At 40.3% G+C, this 21,173-nt stretch overlaps 1 protein-coding gene across 1 annotated transcript; it reads right to left on the reverse strand.

The window, feature by feature from the left end:
- Window positions 1-15,815: 15,815 nt before the first annotated feature.
- On the reverse strand, window positions 15,816-16,901 carry BDKRB1 (bradykinin receptor B1). Its single transcript, XM_021549668.3, has one exon. The coding sequence runs from the start codon at window positions 16,899-16,901 to the stop codon at window positions 15,816-15,818; it is 1,086 nt and encodes a 361-aa protein (XP_021405343.1).
- Between the last annotated feature and the right edge of the window lie 4,272 nt (window positions 16,902-21,173).

The following is a 21,173-nucleotide window of genomic DNA, read 5'->3' on the forward strand; positions in this document are numbered from 1 at the left end:
TCCTTGATTGCAAAACAAGTCCAAGAATAAAAGCCTAGCTGGGCTCCAGATCTGTGTATGTCAGATGTTCACACATGATATTCACAGATGTGCCTCCCAAATTTCAGGCACCTCATAGGAAAGGTTCCTATCTGTGTGTGTGCATGTGCATTATCTCATCAAGCCTCATATGATGCTCTGAAACTTCAGTCATAGGGTAGAGTCTTTCACTCAACAATAGCAATGACTCTGATTTGGGTCTTCATCCTTCTGTGCCTCACCTTTCATTAATTTAAATAATAATAAAGCTCAATAATTTAACTTCTGTAGTATTGTTATTATAATAAATAAAATAGTATTTTTTAAATCCCCTTTTCATACCATTATGGCTTTTCTTATTATACTAACTGAGTAATTTGCAGTTTTGGCAGAGAAGAGGAAGTGAGAATTCAAAGCACTGCAATACTTCCAAAGAAATTCCATGCTGTTTTGGTTCACATTGCAAACCCCATGTACCAGAGTTAATCTTACTCTTGAAACACTGAAGGAAAAGCTGCCATAGACATCCATAACAGTGGTCTTTGAAATGTTGTCAGACTTCTTGGCTTTCTTAGATTTGTTCACAAAGTCTGCTCCAATATTTTTGGTCGTGCTCCAAAGCAACCTGAGCCTCCTCATCTGCCAGCCTGGACCAGCCAAGCTCCCTGCATGGCCACTTGCCCTTCAAAGCTGTTGATCATGACTGCAGCCAGCTCCTGGCAAGGCAGGGACATTTCCTCAGCATCCAGGAGCAGATGTCCTCCCATATGGGTGGAGTTCTGCATCATCTCTGTCCGAGAACTTCTTTGGTAAAGGATTTCTAGCTGTACTCTTCAAAACAGAATACATTTGTTATCTTGCACTATTGTCTTGGTGTATGGCCCTGGGCAGCCACAGTGACTCCCTGTGATGTGTCTGCTCAGCTGGTATAAGGCAGCCACCTTCTGGAGGTGAGTGGAGACTGGGAAAGCTGTGCCTGCAGGCCATGGTCTGGTCTCTAATCAAGGGTGGGGCAAATGGAAGAGAGAGATGGTGAGTTGGGAGGGCCAGGCAGGAAGGGATGTAGGTCAGTGGTGATTTTGGCACCTGTTGAACACAGCCTGTGTCACCTGGTGACCTGTGTCCTCCCTTGTGGCACAGAGGGGGGCAGTAGCTCTCTCCACTTTGTCCTACCCTGCTGCAGCTGTCAAATTCCTTCCTGCTTGATAGAGTCAGAGGTGCTAGAGCATTAGAAAAAAGGGTACTTGTAACACCCCGAAGCTCTTTGTATGTGCAGGTTTAGTAGTTGCTATTTGTCCACACACAGCAGGAAGGAATTTGACTTGCCAAGGTGTTAAACTTATGAACATGCTCTTGAGAGGAGATGATTTTGATTTACACTGCCAAAGCATATAAGGTAGGGGAGTCTTGTGTGTCCACACATCATGAGTTATAAAGAGGCAGTTCTGTTCATTCATTCATTGTCTTTAATTAATGCAAACTAGAACACAGTAGTGAAAAAAATTCTCTTTGTGTCACCAGGGATCTGGGCCTGACTGGCTTCAAAACTTCAGAGCAAAAAGTGTGCATTATACTCTGGCACAAAAAAAGATGGAGCTTTCATTCTTTTTTCTTCCCTTTTTTAGCTACAGCCCCTCTTATGTTTGAGTTTTGTTGATCTGGGGTTTTTGGGTTTCAGGGAACTTTTCCTTCCAGGACACTTTGCTTTTCATCTGTAAGACTTCAGTTTACTGCCCTCCATGATCACTCCCACTTGAGTCAAGAATAAGCACAAGATATAGAAGTCCAAGTGTCAATTTTTTATTCTCAGATGTTTCTCACAGAAAATCAATGCTTTGGTTATGAGCTCATACTTTATGTGTTAAAGATGACTATCTTCATCTTTCTAAGATCTCTTTTATTACCCTTCAGCTGCAGAAGTGAGGTGAAGGTTCTGTGTACATGACAGCTTTCTTTTCCAACTCCAAGTGGTGCCTTAAACACCAAGCCATCTGGAAAAGCTTCCAGCTTTCTTTAAATGGGTGTCAGTTACCATCCATCCAAGAGACTAGATCAGTGCTCAGTTCAGGGTTTACAGTCCATACAATGTTGTGTGGATGTGAAAATCAGGCTGGATGCTGGTCCAGAAACATCTGAGCACACTGATTCACAAGAAAACCAGTCAAATAGCTACCATCATCCTTCACCTCAGAGATGTGCTCTTCATGCTGTTCCACACCATGCAAACTCATATTTAGTGCCCATTTGCAGTTCTGAGTTTTGCACTGATTATTTTAGAATCCTTTGCATGTATTTGTATATCCATTTACATGAGGAAGCAAGAGTGAAAATGGAAAGGAAATGAAGTCATTAGTGTTCTGATAATGTTCCATGGTGTTTGATTCTCATCAGACATGCTTTGCAATGGTTCTGGGGCAGTTCAGACAGGACAGAATAGTCTCTACTTCTGTTCTTCCATAGGAGATACGGCAGCTAAGGGCTTGGGAAGCAGGTCAGTGAGCTCTGCATGGTGTTAGAAACCATCAGTGTCCAGCTGTGTGTTCAGGGAAGCAAGAACTGCTTCCCTGAGTGCTTCTTTTTGAGTAGAGAGTGCATGGCAAGGCAATAAATGTATTTTTAAATACTGCATTGGAATGTTTGAGAGTAACCAAACAACACAGGTAATATTCATTAAAAATGTAGTACACAAAAGGACAAGGCAGCAAGAGTTCTTCCACTAACATCTAAGATACATGATTGATTCTCTGTGTCCTCACAGAGGTGTAAACCAGACTGGCCTTATTGCAGACAAAGGATCTGTGCTGTTGGAGAGTTCCTTCTGTAGCCTTCAAGTTTTCCATGCTCACACGTGGCACTGCCTTTAGTTAGAGATGAGTCTGTAAGGGATCATCCCTTGGAGAAGGCAGCTAAGGGGCAGCAGTACTTTGGAAGCAGTGTTTTTGCAACTTGACTATTGCCTGGGGAACCTGTGTTTCTGCCAAAAGAACTTTAAAAATGCCACGGCATTCTGCCCCAGGGTCTTTAGAGATGAGCAAGGGTACAAACCCCATTCCAGTAAAGTGACTTAAGCAAGCTGCTTGCCATCACATTAGGTCTGTTCCAGTATTCTTAAATTGGCTGTGAATTATTTACAGCTGAGAGGAAAAAGGCAAACAAGAACAAAGCAATTGTATTGGTGAGAAACCAGACCATCCACAGGGTTAATTTGGCCATTAGGTTCATTACATAAATGTACATTCACTGATACTGCTTTGCTGACTAATCATACAGGTCTTTAACCTTCTGCTACTAAAAATCCCGTGGGAATTGGTCACTCTTGTTAGTGAACTCATAGAGTCACACAACCCTTGGCAGAGTTTAACTTTTGAGTGGATATCTTGATCCTAAATTCTGCTGGGAGCCTCAGGACAGGAGTTTCTAATCCATGCAGAAGGTCAGGAGCCCGCTCAGTGTGGTGTGTTCAGAGCCCACAGCAAGGGCTCTTCCTGCTAGCTCTTGGGTTAGGTGTGGCACAGGTTTGTGTCTTCTCCTTCAGCTAAGACAGACTGGAAACCTAAACTAGGTGATCTCAGGAGGTCCCCTCCAACATAAATGATTCTGTGACTTCATAATGTGAACTTTAGTCCTAGGTACACATTTCTTGGTAGCAATTTTTCTGTGGTTACAGAGTATTTATACAGCAGGATGCTGAAATCTCAGGAGATTACTAACATGACATCTGGCAGTGTTCTTTCTTCATCTTTAAACTGTGAACAGGGAGAGAATACTTTAAAATATTTAAATGAAGCAATTTTAAGGATTTGCTTAATACAAAATATGCACTTAGCAAAACTAATGCAAAACAATTTAGGCTACCATGAAATTCTGCATAAGTATCCTTAGGAGCTTCTTCGGGCTTCTTTAATTGTTTGGCAACAGCATTTCTGACTGTGTTTCTGCAGGAAGGGCATTAACTGTTAGCATGTGAGCTAAGGATATATCCTTAGGAGTTTTCTATTCCCCAGCTCCTCTCTCATGCATGCTCATGCACACAGTCTTTCTGCTTCTCTCTGTCCCGTATTTGAGAACTCAGATGCACATCTCCTGTAAGAGACAAGGTTTCCACTGTGCTACTCTGATGTGGTCCCTGAAGCAGCTCAAACGTGACTGATGAATGACAAATATTCCTCTTTTCTAAGGAGTCGACAATATTGTCACTTCACCCCTGGGAAGGCAGTAATAGCCTCATGTACTTGGCATCCACTAAAGTCATCTTGCACCAGTTATTTGAATTTCTGGGCCATGTGGCACAAGAATTCACTGGCACAGAGCAGTATCATTGACAGCTGCATTGGTGGAAAGAAATGGGCATCCTGAGGATATCCTAAAATTCACAGGTCTTAGGAGGTTGTTTACAGACAGTATGTGATAGGTATGTCTCTGTCATGCCTTTGAAAAGAGATGGGGTTGTTCAGTGAGTACCTGTTCAATGAGCACACCTTGCTTTGAATCACAAGCTTCTGCTTTCAGTTTTAATTTTTGTGTTGTAACGGAGCTCCACTCTCCATTTGTGGGCCTAAGTAATAATAGCAGAAGTTTCTCAGGTAGCAGAGAGAGAGAGAGAGAGAGAGAGAGAGAGAGAGAGAGTGAGGAAAGGGGAATACACGTGTTCTTCAGAGGAATGGAGTGCAGGTGTTTACTGCCAGGCTACTGCCTGACTGCTGGGTCAAGTCCTTCAGAACAATCACATCAGCACAAAACAGATTGTAATTAGAAAGGGATTTTCAACGGCTGAGAAGAGGAGAATTAGGAGTTTTCATCTAATCTTAAAGAAAAATATGTACGTTGTACTTCCCCAACATGCCTATACCCATCCCCAGCCACTGCCTCTGCACTTTTAACTCACTTTCAGGAAAGCTTCTTTACCTTGTCCTTCAATCCTCCTTTGAGGCAAATAAGAGATGGGTGAGCAGGCAGGCCAGAGGACCCCTAAGACAAGGACTATCCAACAAAGCAGGTGACATTGGGAGCTGCCTGATGCTCCAACGTTTTCCTCTAATACAAGGTGAGCAAAGCAATTTAAGGGTTGGAATGGATCAGAGAGATCCAGCTTCATCTGACTGCTCTTGAATCACATTTCTGGTCCCTCTACTTTGCTGTTTAAGTGCAATTCCCCTTCATTTTTCTTTCAGGTGTATTAACTTTAATGGTATATTCTATACATAATCTGTTGGTGATTTCACTGCTGAAATAGGCAGTGAACCATAGGTCAAGGTTCCATCAGTGTGGACATAGCTGGGGACCTGGCTTACCCTGTGGCATTGTCATGTCTCATACTGGTAGCATCTAATCTCAGCTGTCAGAGTTGCTGCAGTGACAGCCTTTGTGCTCTGTGATGGATGTGAAGGTGTGCAGAAGAATTGGGATTGAACAAGGAGGCCATGTCAGCATTGCTGCACTCTTTAATTTGGTCACACAGGCTATGCTGGGCAGTGCTGGTGTTTGGGAGCACTGGGCAGGAGTGAGAGGCACAACACAGCTCACAGACAATTCCAGTAAGAGCTTTTCCACAGTGCTTTCTGGCTTGTCAGTTCACATAGGGCAAAAAATTTATATGGATCACAGCTCCTTGCAGAGTTCTGCAGCAGTGGTCTGGGCTGCAGCACAAGAGACCTGCTGTGATAGCTTTTGAAATTCTGTCTATGTGTTATAAATTGCAGTTGTAAATTTTTATAAGTTACAATGGCAATTTTAAAAGGCTTAGAGAAATTAGGCATTCATGAAGCTCTAAATTGCTTTACCCATCATATTCACTGGCAGAATTTTTTTTTGTTTTGCTTAGAGAAGGCCATCCTATGGGGTGGTCTGAATTCTAGATGAGATTACAATGAAAATATTGCATTCAAATGTGGATGAAGCACTGTAAATATCATTAGTCTTTCAAGACACACCTGGCAGGCAGCACAGTAAGCAGCAAGCAGAATGTACAATAGGGCCTTTCCTTGAGACTGAAGAGATGCATTTCACCACAAGCCCCTAATACCTGCCAATATTTCAATAGCTCAGGCTAGCAGCTGCTGGTAAAACTGTGCTGAAGGTCCTTCAGGACACAGCACAGCACTGTGTGCAGCTTGCCACTGTTTGTGCTGGTCTGTTGGGAAGGTCTCCTCCAGCTTGGTAAGTGCTCCTGCAAAAAACAGACTTAGACTCTGAACTAATTTCCATGTATGTAGAGTGAGTGGAGACACAGAAATTGCTTCAAAGAGGTTGGGTGGAATAAACCTGAGTAGGTTTCGGCAGGAATGTCCAGCTGAACCACAGAGGCAGAGCAGTTTTAAGGGCTACTACTAATCCAGCAAAGCAAAGGAGCCACCTTTTCTTCTTTTCCATACTCACATATTCCTCCCCCCACTTCCCCAACTATTCTGTCATGTGCCAATCTGCACAAAGTGACTTGACTATTCCTGTGGAAGGGGGTCCTGTCAAAACAGGCTCTGCTTAGTGGGTCTGAAAGTATCCTGGCTGATGGAAGAGAAAGGAAGGTAAGTGATTTGGATGACTGTTCACACTGAAAATAAGCATGTGAAACTGCAAGCAGCAAGATTAAAGACTTAATCATTGTTCAGTATGCTGAAATATATACCATCTACTGCATAATTCCAAACAATGAGCATTTGAAAGGCATAGATATTTGGTAAGGAAAAATAGTGGCTGTATTTAAAAAAAAAAAAAAGCTTGTCTAGAAACAGTTCACCAATTCTAATCAAACCCATCTATCTTCATATAATTCAGTGTCAGACAGTAATTACAGTCAGTTATGTTAGCAGACACTAAAAACAAATTTGCTGAAAGGGAAATTTAGAGTATTTATTGTTGTGCATATGTGGAAGGAGGAAGAACTGATACCCTAGAATATTGCAAATGGTAAATTGACGGGTTTTAGACCTCATGAATTAGAAAATATTTGCCTTACAGAGCACTGTAGCTTCTCCCCATTTTCCTGTAGAAGTAGAAATGTATTATTAAACACTAAAAAGTATTTTAGTCCTAGTTCCATATGTATACAAAAATACATAAACTCTTCATAGCAAAATAATGCAAATAACACTGACAAGACAAATGGCAGAAAGCAACCAAATGCAACAGCCTCCACTGTCTGCCCTACCTTCATTTACCTTCTCATGCTGTGAGCCCATCTCTGTTCACACGCATGACTAAATAATTACTGCCTCGCAGTCTATTTCCTCCTATCACTCTCAGGGCCTAGACTGACAAGAGGAGGCAAGTCCTCTGGTTTTCTGGCTCTTGCTCTTTATTCTTTAGCTTCTTTCAGCATGTAAACACAGTTGTAAATCCACTATCAAATGCAGTAGCCCATTTGCCTTCCCTCAACGCCCCTGCTCTCACAGTCAAGTTATGAGACATTTAACTTTCCTTTCCATGACACACACATTTTTTTCCAAACATTGAACAGTCTTGCTGTGCCTTGCAATGGGTTTAGGACTAATATTCAGTACTCTAATTTGGGCTAATAGCATCAGAGCTGTTCAGTCTTTCTCCTCGTACCTCAGGAGAACGTTCAAGAACTATTTGTGTCTCGGTTCAGAGAACTGAGTGTGTCTTGCTGCCTTGTTTACTCCTGAAAGGTGTACAGAAAGCATAATTTCATATGGCAACAGCCTTGGACAAACAAAGGGATTTCCCTATTAGCATGTGTAAAAAATAAATATTTTGGACATCTAGGAAGATACTGCTGGTGATTCCTAAAAGGAAGATGGTTTGACTAGTCCATCACGTTTGTCTTGTGCTGTTGGCTCCTGTCTCCCAGTTCTCTGCCCTCAGAGCAGCCCCTTACTACAAGTGGCTCCTGGAGAGAGGCTGTGGGGCCCTGCTGCAGGACACAGCTGCCATTATCCACTGATTTCACCGGTGCCCGGGGACTCCAGACAAGCTCCAACAACACCAGTGGACATGATATTGCCCAGTGCATCAGAAAACAACATACTGAACTGAAAAGGAAGGGTTTCACTAAAATCAGGACACAGGATAACTCCACTCATGAGTTTGAGTCTGAGTAGTTAGAATTTGACAAAAAAGCAGAGAAAGAATCCAGTGCCTGAAGGGTATTGTGTCTTACATCAGTATTCCAAAAGTCTGGAACAGTATCCCAAAATAACTCTTCCAGACCCTTCACACCTCATCTGAATAAACAGGATGAGTTGTGTAGAATGCCTGGAAGTGAAGCAGAGCAGGGGCAGGGAGAACAATGCATGTCTAACATCACACATCTAATTTTATTCTGCTGAAGCTGTGCCCTTGCTTTACAGGTTTTCTCCATGGACTACTACATTTAATGTGATCCATCAGTTGTGTTTTGTGCAGTTTCTCAGGGACATCAAATGCTGTTTAGAGGACTTCTTATGCTTTGGACAACATGGGGTATACTTGTAGGATATTTGATTTTTTGGCAGAGCATGAAAGATGGAATATTAATCATTCTAATTTATGTCCTGCTGTTTCAAGTAAATGGTTATTCTCACAGTAAAACATATGAATACTTCTTCTATAGATAATGTTTTTCTAACAAATACAAACCTATACCTTTACCTAGAACATAGGTAGGAAAACAACAGTGGTGCAGCCACTTCTGAGGATGCAACACGCCAGCAAGACAGGTATTGTGGGAAAGTTTTGGACAAATGTTCTACATTTAAAGTAAGTGCAATATACTCACAGGCAGTAGGTGGAATACCTTTTATTGGCTTGATGAAGCACTTGGTAATCTCTGTTGTTACAGCATCTGATGTCTGACAATGCCCTCAGGCACATGGTGTGATTCTTGAGGTGTCCTGCACAAGTCAAAGCTGGGCTCTGTGGTCCTGATGGGTCCCTTCCAACCCAGCACATTCTGTGATAAAGACGTGTGAAATTTGGAAGCCTCATTATATTGGTGGTTACCTGACACTGCTTAGGACAGGCTGCAAAGCTGCAATTAGAGCCCCATCTGCCCCTACCCATCTGCAGACCAAAAAACAAAAAGCTATAGAGGGGGGAGAGCTGAAACTGTCTCTCAGAAATCCCCCTTGTGCCTCAGTCATGGAACACTTTTGACCACAATCTTGCTGCTGAAAGCCAACCCTCAAGGGTCCCTGAGAAGTGCTAATACAGCTGCTGCAGAAAGCCAAAGGGCTGAGTAGGTACAGCTGGCACCAGAGCTGGTGCACTGTGGTTTTTGGGACGTTTTTCCTTACTTAGATACTGGATGTATAATTGGTAGTTAGACCACTGTCTTTCCTCCTTGGGCTCCAAGTGTGTGTATTGGCCTAAGAAAGATAAGTCTTGGTTTGAACAGGGCCATGTGTGAAGGAAAGTGTGTCTTTAATGCATCACTGAACACCTGAGTGTTGCTCTTGATCTGCAGTGACAATTTAGCAAGGAATATCCTTGAAGTTCAGGATGTGTGAAGTCTCAGCAGTCTGCACACCTAGGAGTTCTTTTAGAAAAGTAACACTTTTTCTTTTCTGGATCTGGCTTCAGTTAAGTATTTCCCCATTAGCTTGAATTTCTCTTCCTCCTTTATGATGATCATGAAGACCATACCAGGGCTGGCTGTAGGGATTTTAATACCATTGAGAAATGGAAAGTTCCTCATGTTCCATATACCTGCAAGTCAGTTTGCTGCATTCATCTTCTGCCATCATTAGCTCCCTGTTCTCTTAACTGGGCAATGGCCATTTCCATTATATCCTGATAGTGATGCTTTATCAGAGCACTTCTTTTCTCCCACACCATGGGAAGAAGAAAGTTTGTTGACAGTTTTTGGACACCCAATGGAGCTTGCAGCTCTTCACATCCAAAAGTCTAAGGCAAGGAAGGAGACAAAGCTGTACTTGACCTCATAAGACCTTCTTACAAAAAAGTTTGGTTATTTTACTAGGTTACTATGTATCTGCAATAAATGTCTGCCTTAGAAGGATATTTACAGGGTGTTAAGCCCCATCAGAGGGACCATCATCCATTCTCTGACAACCACTTGCCACATCAGAGACATTCAGTGCTCTGGCAGTGGGTGATTTGCTTTATGAATTACTGGCATCCATGCTGGGGAGCTGGCATGCAACCAGCAGATAAGGGTTGAGCAATGCTGGCAAGAAGCCTTGCTCAGGGACTCAGTGCTTCCTCTGATTCATAAGAGTCTGACTAAAGTTTTGTAGAATAGGCAGCCTCACCTTTAATTTTTCTTGGGTTTCTCATTTTCTGAAAATGTCTTAGATGCTTTTTAATTTGTTAAATATAGTATCTTAATTTTTTATTTTAAATTTGCTTATCTTTTTCAAATCTGAGCTTACCAAGTGTCACACTTTATCACTGGAGGCTGAACTTTCTTGTCCTGATTGGTCCTGGGCAAATCCTCATCACACCCAGTACAGTGTGCACCAGCAGTTTTGCCACTGAAAAATATTTTTATTAGAAGCTTAATACCTAAAGAGCATAGGAGAAAAAAAAAATAGACAGAGACTATTTCTGATTATGCTAACTATAACATGATGTAATTTCTTTGTCGCTGAAAAAAATATAGTAACTTCATCGTGATATAATGATTAGCACTAAGGATCACTATCTCTGTTCAGAACTAGTCCTTTATCTGCTACAAATATGTACAGCTTTCTATTATTGTGATGTATATTAAGTAAGGTTTTGGCCTCTAACCTGTTATTCACAGCACAGTTCTGTCACTCAGATAAGAAATGCTTGGGGCATTAAATATTTCTACTTATCCTCCTTCCAGTGCTGAAGAGCATTTCTCACTCCATGATACTACAGAGCTACATAGCACATATATTTATCCATATGCCAAAAATGTGACAATTTGAAAAGTTTTTTCAGGATTTGGACCTTGCAGTTTATCTATTGAGTTAGTCTTGTGTGATGGATGTGAGATTTATTTCAGCTCTTCCTCTGGGAAATGGGGGTGGCTGCTGTCATTTCTAGTGCGTGTCTGAAGATTTTTCTGTGCAGGAGCTGAAAGCCAAATGTGAACTTTTCTATGTGTGAATTACTTCCCAGAGGAGAACATCTTTTCCAGCTGTAGCTGAACACTGGGGAAATAAGCCTCGATCCTGAAAGAAAATATCAGTAGCAGACAGTAAAGATTTTGCTGGAACAAACCTGACGTGAGCAATATTAAGATGGCAGCAGAGGGTTTTCTAGAGCAATTAGTTCATGTTTTTTTCCTAATATTTTTTTTCCTGTAGAGTGCACTGCAACCAGCCACATATATGCATAAAACTAGGAAGTTTTGAATTAATGGATTCCTTATACTGAGTCATGTCATTTAATAACTCTCCATGAGCAGTGCTTGATAGCACAAGGGACTTACTGAATTTTTTGCAACAGCATAGCCAAAGTAAGTTGTGTGGACAAAGTTCTTCTGCTGGAAGTTGAGGAGCACTGCTAAAGTGGGCTTTTCCCCTCTTAGTGTCCACACAAGGTAGTATGATGTAGTTTTGGTTCCAGCAGGCAACTAGACACCCTACTGACAGTGTGAGGGGGAGGAGAATCAGAAAAGAGAAGATAAAACTCATGGGTTGAGATAATAAGAGTGATAATTTAAGCAAAGTATGATAATAGAAATTATAATAGCAAAAACAATAATAGTAATGAAAAGGGGACAGAGAGAGAAATAAACCCCAAGAAAAACAAATTATGCACGTAAGTTGCTCACAACTCATTGTCCAGTGCCCAGCTTGTCCCCTGGCAGCAATCAATTTATTATCAGCACTATTCTTAAAGCTAAACACAGTGCTGTGCCAGCTGCTGAGAAGAAAACTAACTCTAGTCCAGCCAAAATCAGGAGACATGCGTTGCTGCCCATGGATTGAGCCTGAGATGGAGATGGAGACGGATCTGTTCAAGCCATGCTTACTAACCAAGCTGAAACTCAAGAATGGGTTTTGCTGACATTTTCTCTCACTCACCATGATGGATATTTGCGATGCAGTGTCCTCTGCAAAATTCAAATAGAACATGGCAATTGTGGCCAAATGGCTCCATGGCCATTCTCCTCCAGGATAAACACACTAGTTGCAAGGGCTTCCTGTGGTTTAGGGCTGAGGAAAGAGGGGGCAGGTTCCTCATCTAGCCCAGTAGGTTGGGAAAGATACCCAGGATTTTACTCTGAGTCACGTGTGAAATATAAGTCTTGGCAATGTCAAAGGATAAAACAGCTAAAATACTAAAATAAACTGTCTAATTGAGATGGATTTTTTTGCATGAGAGTTTCAAATTCCCTTATGATAAAGAAAAAACAAACCCAAAGCAAACTGCTCTTGAATGGTCTAGTCCCAGGATGTGTATTTCCATCTGTTCTTTGAGCTGCCAGAGGAAGATTTCTTTTGAAACCTGTTTTTCTCTTCATCTGCCCTCCTGACAGACCCAAATCCCTGCCTGCTGTTCTGTGATGAAGGTGTTTTGATAAATCCTTTCCAGTGACCAAAAGGGGTGTCTACTCTTTGTCAGGTATCCTACTGTGCTACAAGGATAGGGGGATGTTTCTTCCCACTTTTTTGCTGATGACAATATTTTTCCTATATTCTCTTATTTTACAATGTCTTCTAATCTTTTCAGTTGTGATCAAACATGATAATTAGACTAATTTCCTTTTAGATAACCTTACTGAAATAAATTTTTCAGTTTAATGATATGTTTTCTCAAAGATTTCTCAGGGTAAAATTCAAGGCAGCATGTGTGTTATCAATACCATTGATTTTATTTAATATGCAGGATGGATGATTTAATTTCTTGAGGGTATTGTTTGGCTTATGTCAGTGTGTTCCTCTCCTACATAAGGCAGGGTGACAAAAGGCTAAATCAGAAGTGGATAAACTGCAATGCTGGAAATTTGAAGCTTAGTCATAAGACCATAAGACCATATTATAACTCATACCCTGAAGGAGCCCACACTGAAATTCCAGGGACAGTCTTAGGTCAAATATTTCCTGGCCCTTGGATGTTTGATTTGCTAAACTCAAGTTTCTTTAACTTCTTTTAGTGTTTTCAATCCTAACAGGGTTTTTTGAGGGAGTGCAATATTCCAAGTCCCATCCTGAGATATCTACTTCTTCCCTTTTTTACAATTTGCTCTGACCTCCTTGCCATCAAGTCCCAACTCTGTCCCAGTTCATTGTCAAGATCATTTCTCTTTCACAAACATATTGTTGTCCCCTGGTCCAGCCAGTCCCTGTCTCCTCCTCCCTCAATGTTTTCTTTTGGTCACTGTGACCTCCCTGCTCTTTCCCCCTGAAGTCCATCATTAATAGTCTACATCATCATCCTCCTCCATGGGCTGCAGGGCACACTGCTTCACCATGGCCTTCACCATGGGCTGGAAGGGAATCTCTGCTTGGAGACAGTCCTGTTCAAACTTCTCCAGTGCTGGTCCCTCTAAAGGGCTGCAGTTTTTCACAAACTGCTCCAGAATAGGTTCCCCAGGAGGTCACAGATCGTGCCATAAAACCCACTCCACCAGAAGCTTCTTGCAGGGTCATGCCACGTTCTCCTCAGGCATCCACCTGCTCCAGCCCCTGTCCTCCAAGGGCTGCAGGTGAATCTCTGCTCCATCACGGGCTCATCCACATCCCTTCAGCTCAAGGTCACACTGGTCCCAGCCTGTCCAGTGCAGCAGCACAGAAACAGCAGCAATGCCCTGGCCAGCCACCACCCTGCCTGCCACCAGAGCCTTCCTGGGCACAGTTCAGTGAGGTCAGTGCAGTGCAGCACCCCAGCAAAAAGTGGCCACTAACCAGCACCAGACCCTAACACACAGTCAGAAATGCATACATTTACAGGCATTCATGCTGGAGAGTAAATCCATTGATTTGCAAGACTCTGTTAAGTGGTTTAAAGCAGAATTTAAATTACAGATGTTTTTCCTGACATTTGAGCATATGTAAAAGAAGCACTGCTTTCATGAAAGTCCTAGGCACTTTCTCATGGATGGAAAAAGGAGGTTTCCCATTAAATCCAGATTTCATACTAATTTTCAATCTATTATGTCATAGCCCAAATATGCCACCATACTCAAGAACTGTTTTTTCCCCTTTATACATTTAATAACATGGACAAGTGCTAGTCAGATGAGACAAGATATTTTGCCCTTTAAAGGTCCTCATCTGTAGTGAGAAAATTGAACTTCTTTTTCTACACCTTTTTCATTATTTCAGCGTTTTCTTCCCTTCCCTTCCCTTCCCTTCCCTTCCCTTCCCTTCCCTTCCCTTCCCTTCTCTTCAGATGAGTCAGGGGACTTCACATGCTGATGCTATTAGTGGTGTTTAGGCCTGATATTTGTTTTAAAAACATCTGTCACAGAAGCAGTGGAAGTAGTAAACCTATGACAGATTCTTCCTCCCTGATCCCTTAATCCACCCTTAATCCTTAAACCATCATTGCAGGAAGATAAGCCTTTTCAAAAGGCTTCCATTGCTCAGATTCAAAAAGTTTGAAAGAACCATTAAAAATTAACACCAATCTTATTGCAATGGAGTTAAATAGATAGATTTCTATAATCAAATAAGAGATTAATTACATATTCAAAATGGAAACACTAAAAAGAACTTCAGAAAATGCAGTGGTGTTACAGTGAGTAACTGTAAAGGCTGAACTGAGCAGGCTTTACAGTGAGGACTTAAATAAATTGTTATACAAATGATGGGTCTGGATGCTCCCTTCTGCACCAACACATCTGGCTGAACAGGCTGCACTGTCTTCTTCCATGTCTGTACATACACATAATTTGAGAGTCATGGAAACAGATCTCAGTTGCTTTACATTTACTCTGCCAGTGATGCTGTGATGGAAAATAAGTTTTTTTTACTATGAGAGTTTGTGTTCTGGTAGCAACAAGGATTTTTAATCATAGAACTATATATTTGCTCTTCCCCAAAGGAATAGGGGGAAAGATACAAAATATAAAAATAAATATAAGAAAGAACAAGACTATGATGCAAAATAAGATATTATGTAGTTTATTAATTTTGATTCATAAACATATAAATATGTATCTAAGGATTTGCCTCAAAATAATACAGTATCAATGGCCATCATAGATACATAAAAAGGAACTTTACAGTACTTTATGAGAAATTTTGCAATACTTTCCTGGATCAGCAAAAGTCAGGTTTTGAGGAAGTTATTGTGTTACCTTGCTTTTTTTACAATTTATGTACACTTTGTGTTACATGCTCTTGTAAAATAGTTATGCACTGCACATAATTAAAGTGCACAAAAACAATTAAAATTCTCTATATCTTACTGTGAAAATACAAATTGGGGAAAATATTGTTCAAAATAACCAGAGTTATCCCTTACCTGCTTAAATGCACTTATCAGCCAAAGATTAAGCTCATATTTGCTCCATAATACCTGTTGTAATTTTATGAATAGTGTTATAGGTGGTATGGTAGCTGTCATCACAGACACCATGCAACAAAATATTCACCTGCATTATGGCTTTCTGCAGAGAAACCAGGTTTCTGGTATTTTGTAAAAAAATTATTTTCTTTTAAGCCACTGTTAATAGGTATGACAGATTAGATAATTTGGTAAAAAATTCTGGTATCACACATGCATTTGGATGGATAACACAGAACTAGAAAAGCAATCCTGAGGAAAAAATAAGCAATCAATCATGTAATTTACTTTAATTGATAATTAGCTTGGTCTGTGAAGGCCAGATCAGGGTGTTTCATATTAATTTTTAATGCCATTTGCAGTGTCATAAAATAAGTTATAATATCAAAATAAAGAGGAACTGAGACCCATTATGTTAAACTACTCTTGACTGGAAACATGTTGAAATTTGAAGACATTTCTTTGAAAGATACCCATCTCGAAGGAAATCCACAGGGAATAAACTGTGAAAAAACTTCTAAAGCCTTTTGCCTGAAGTATTTCCCAACAAAGACATAAATCACGGGGTTAATGCAGCTGTTGGTGATAGCCAGCATATAAGCAAACTGCTCCCCAAAGTTAATCAGTTCCCCCCAGAAGCAGCCTTTGATCACTTCTGTATGGTATAATGTATCAAGAAATACAAAAAAATGGTGAGGAGTCCAGCAGAAAAGAAACATCAGTACCACGGTGAGGATCAGCCTGGTTGCCTTTGTGCCTTTGTGCCTCTTGCAACCCTTTGCTCTGAGTGCTCTTCGTTCTTTTGCTGTTTTTTGTAGGGACCTAATGGTGGAGAAATTGAGGAAGATGATTGCAGTGGATGGCAACAGAAACCCCACCACGTTGCCTACCAGGCTTTCAGCAATTTCCCATGATGGGGTGGGGAAGTCCAAAGTGCACGCTGAAATATTCCACTGGGGAAAGTCTTTCACAGTCCGGAACATGAAAGCTGGGATGCTGAGAAGGATGCAAAAGAACCAGATGAGCAAACAGATCCTTTTGGTCATAGTTTTGCTCCACATCTCTCGGTGGTTCAAGGTATGGACGAAGGTCAAGTAGCGATCCGCGCTGACGGCCACGAGCAAGTAGATGCTGGTGTACATGTTCAAGGTGATGGAGGCGCTGATGCTGCGGCACAGGAAACTGCCAAACGGCCAGTTAAACTCATTATTGATGTTCTCTGCCCAGAAAGGGAGGCACATGAGGAAGATGAGGTCAGCAACAGCAAGGTTCATAAGGTAGATTTCAGCTATCTTCAGGGGGCCCTTGTGCAGTGAATAAATGAAGAGAACAAACACATTTCCAAGCATACCAATAACACAGACAGTGTTGATGTACTTGGGTCCTATATAGTACACAATGTCCCACCAGTCATTCAAGTCTGGGCAAACAGTTGAGTTGCTCTGATTTTCACTCTGGTTTGAGGAGGGAATATTCAGTAGAGGAGTTTCAGTCATTTTTTAAAAAATTTGGAAGTGAACAGGAGGTGTCTTCAAAATGAAAGAAAATAACTGCAAAAAAGAAGAATAAAAGAGCAAAAGTAGCCTCCTCTGAGTGGTGTAACAAACATTTAACTGCTGCAAATTCTTTATTAGTCCTTACTGATTATTATGGGCTAGATCAAGCCATTCTTGATATGTGCAGTGGTGGGAAATATTCCCATTATTAGCAAGGATAGAACTTCCTCTACATCCCATGAAGTTTCCTCTCCTTGCTTCCATTGTTTAAAGTGGCACACAGGAAGGAAAGTGACAAAGTAGTGTAAATAGTTCTGTACATCTCCTCCAGATTGATGACAGATACAGATATGGGAGAATTCCATCTCCCTGAGAGTAGTGGGAGTCATACTGGTGACACAAAGGCAGCTTTGCATCCTTCCTTGCCTTTTCTCTTACTCTTATTTACCATACTATGTATATTAATATGTTACTGTATTATATACTATATTATATGTAGTTCAATATATTATTATATTATTATATTCTGTTATCCTGCTGAAGCCTGTTTCCTTGAATTGGGAAAGCTGCTCACTCGCTGTATGTGCCACTTGCTGCCTGAACTTTACATTCTTTTGTTCTTTCTCAGTTCCTCCCACCCTGAACTTTGGGTTCAAAATTGCTATTAGATTAGACATCTTATTGCTTTCAAATATCAGTGGTTGGAATAATAAACAAAGACTTCTCCAAAATATTACGCTAAAAATCATGCCTGGAGGAAGGGCCTCTGCAGCTCTAAATTTACAGCACTTTTCTCCAGCTCAAAAATGTCATTTGAGTTTGGCTGTCCCAGGCTCCAAAGTGTTTAGTTCATCATAGCATCAGCAATACCTTTATTTCTTTCTGGTAGCTCCATGTGAGATTGTGCAGGAGTAAGAACACGGGTAAAACCTTATGAAAATCCACTGGACTTTCTGTCAGAGATCCATTGTCAGAGCTGCCTCCTGCTTCATTCTTCTGATGTTGTCATGCTCGATGATAGTGCCTAGATCCTGGTTTTTACAGGCATTTGGTCTCAGAACTTTGTAGTAGGCAAGTTATTATTGACCCTGTTCTGCCCTCTGACATTTCAGTACTTTGTATGCAAGTGGAGCATGTCAATCACAGAAAAGAATGTATTTGAAAAAATGAATATTTTGCAATCAGTCATTCTAAATGTTGACTTTCTGCTGTAGCTATTTAACTCTGCCCTTTCAGCCGCTGTATTTTACACCTAGGAGACCCCTAATGATGGAATTTCTGAAGAGAAAATTTAGGACCATCATTCATCTTTTTTAGATATACGTAAACCTCAGTGATTTCTGTATATGAGCAACACGCAGTACTTATTTTAGGATGCCTCTAGTAATAAGTTAAGTATTAATAGTCCACATCAGGCTATCTGGTACTAAGGCACAGAACATTTTTCATCGCTGCAGAATTAGGTGAGCAGCAAAGTTGTGTCTGAGTTCATAAACTCACTCAAGCCGGCAGCCTTGACGGGGAACTGAGCTACAACTCAAGTCAGCACAGCTCCCTGGATTTCCCTCACAACAGACAATGTTACCTAGCTCACAGAACTCTCACGCAAATGAAGAGAACTTGAGAGGATCTAATACTACAGATAAAACACATGCAGCAAATAAATGGCTGATTAGCACCAGAGAAGCTCTTTCTGAGACAGCAGAAATCTAGTGCTGTTGGAGCAGGAGGCTGGCTAAGGCATGAGAGAGCAATGGCAGAAAATCTGTAACTTTATATTTCAAAAATAATGTAGAAGAAAGATAGCAGTTAAACCTAAACAGAATTATTTATTTTACTAGATATAGGATAAAAATAAATGCTTATTGTCCTTGCTTACCCTTTTCCTGATGACTTCTTGCTATCAGCTTATGCCAGCCACTCTGCACACTTCAGACATGATCTCTCAGCTGGAGCCACAAATTCATTCATGATGGGCTCAGCTAAAAACACCTGGAAGTTTTATTTTTCATTGCAACTTAGATTTTATTCACAGCTAAATACAAATTCTTGTTCAGCTAGTAATAGTACCTGAGGATTCTGTAGAGTTTTTAATTGCAAAAATTTCTCCAGAGTCTACTAATCAATGTCTAAGCACTACCACAAGCCACAAGCCTTTTATAAATTTAGAGTTCCAAATGTTCTCTTAATAGAAAATGCACTTTATTTTATGTAATTTCTGTAAGCATTTTGAAGTAGTTAGTGCTAATGGAAAATTAGACTCATGAATAGTTTCCAATTTCTGTCCTTAACATATTCCGGTCATCTTTTATACAAATAATGACCTTTTTTTTTTACTTTGATCTGATTTTTGATGAATTTCCATGCACAATGCATCTATCACCCTTTTTACTACTAATACTCATTAGCCAGTCAGAGCAATTAGGTAAAATGGATAATGGCTTTACACATAAACTAATACTGGGCTTCAGAATTACTTTTGTGGTGAAAAAGAAAGGGAAAATCTTACTAGACTGCACAGATCAGAACTGAGAGCACAAAAGATTATTTTTTTAAGATAAAAGATAGAAATTATTTTAATAAAGATAATAAATTCAAAAAGAGAGGCATACCTACTCTTCGTCCTTCCTGGCAATCCAGGCAATGTTTCAAATTCGGAAACAGTTGATAAACAGCAGTACAGAGATTACTGAGAGAATTCAAAGATGCATCCTGAGGCACAACTGAGTGACTGAGGGCTGTCCTGAGTGTTTTGCTGGCTGTATACCATGTGTATGATGTTACATTTTGGAAGAAAGCCCCAGGAATTTTTTTTTTCAACTTTCCCCGACGTCAGCTGAAGTAATTTTCAAGAGATGTGAAATATTTCATTGTCATTGTGAAATAAGACAAGCCATGTGTTGTGGCTCTTGTCATGTTTTGACCACTAATTAAAGCTCTCAAATTGTCCTTGGCAATTAAAAATTCCATTGTGTGAATGTCTGTAAAAATAAGAACTTTATTAACAGCTCCGAAATGCCTTCTCTGTACCAATGCACACAGGGAGAAATTAGAATTAGGCTTTTGTTGTGTTGGGAGCTCCTTTCTCTGCTAGACATGAGGGGAGCCATGCCAAGGAGCTGGGGGTAAAGCAGCACAGGGAGGTGGGAATGGCTGCTGAAACATGAACCTTGCTAAACTTCACTTTACTCTTTTTGAAAAGCACTGGTTTTTGCACCCCCCTATAGGCATCCAGGGCATGAATCTCTGTGAATATTACTTCTCAGTAATATTCATTATGACTGCTGTATTTTCTCAGGCTTGTACCCAAATAAGCTTCTTCTTTTTCTGATTACTTTCTGGGACCAAGTAGCCTGAGAGTGGTGGTTTATAAATTATTTATTATATTTTTCATTCTGATTATCCACTGATTAGAGCAATATTTAAAAAAGATAATATCTTTCATCTCAGATTTTACATGCAAATCTGTCTTAAGCACAGCCATGTAAACAATGTAGGTTTTCAAGTAGGAAAAAAAACAACAAACAATGAGAAATTATCAAGGGATTGGAATGCTATTTACGTATAGGAAAATATTCTTCTCTTTGGCTGCTTAACCAATACATGCGCCATATATCTTGATTTTTATTCAGTTGTGTCCATTTTTGTTTGATAAGTAAGTTAAAATAAAAAGGCAGGGGAGGCTGAATGGTGATACCTTATTATGAACTTCCCTATCATGAAAAATTCTTTTATTCCAAATTTTTATTAATTAAAGAATATGAGATAGTTATGTGAACAGTGCTAAAATTGATAAACAAAAAATGTTCCAGTTAAACCATCACAATGGAGAAAACTCTAAATAGCTTGAGATTTAATGTTGGTTTGGTTTTTTTTTAATATCTTTAAAAATTTTAATTTTGGCAAAGATTGAAACACAACATGTAATTTGGTATTTACATATTATGTAGGGAATCCTAACAAATTACAGAAGGAAAATCTTGAAACAACTCATCTCACACTGACTCATAAAGGTAAGTGCAATATGACACGAGATCTTCGTCACAGACTTTCCAAAGTCTCCACTTTGCTTACACTACTGCATTTCCGTGTTTAAGTTATTTTTTCCATAATGAAGAACATTTGAGCAATAACAAGAAGTTTGGAATTTTTCTTTGCTTGGACATGAATCTCTAGGATCTGCCAAGTTCCACATTTACTCACAGGCTGAATAAAAAACTGCAGCTATGTCTAAATTTTATGTGATAAATAACAAATCTTATAAAACTTGTC

The sequence above is a fragment of the Lonchura striata genome, chromosome 6 (assembly GCF_046129695.1).
Source record: "Lonchura striata isolate bLonStr1 chromosome 6, bLonStr1.mat, whole genome shotgun sequence".
NCBI classification, from domain to species: domain Eukaryota; kingdom Metazoa; phylum Chordata; class Aves; order Passeriformes; family Estrildidae; genus Lonchura; species Lonchura striata.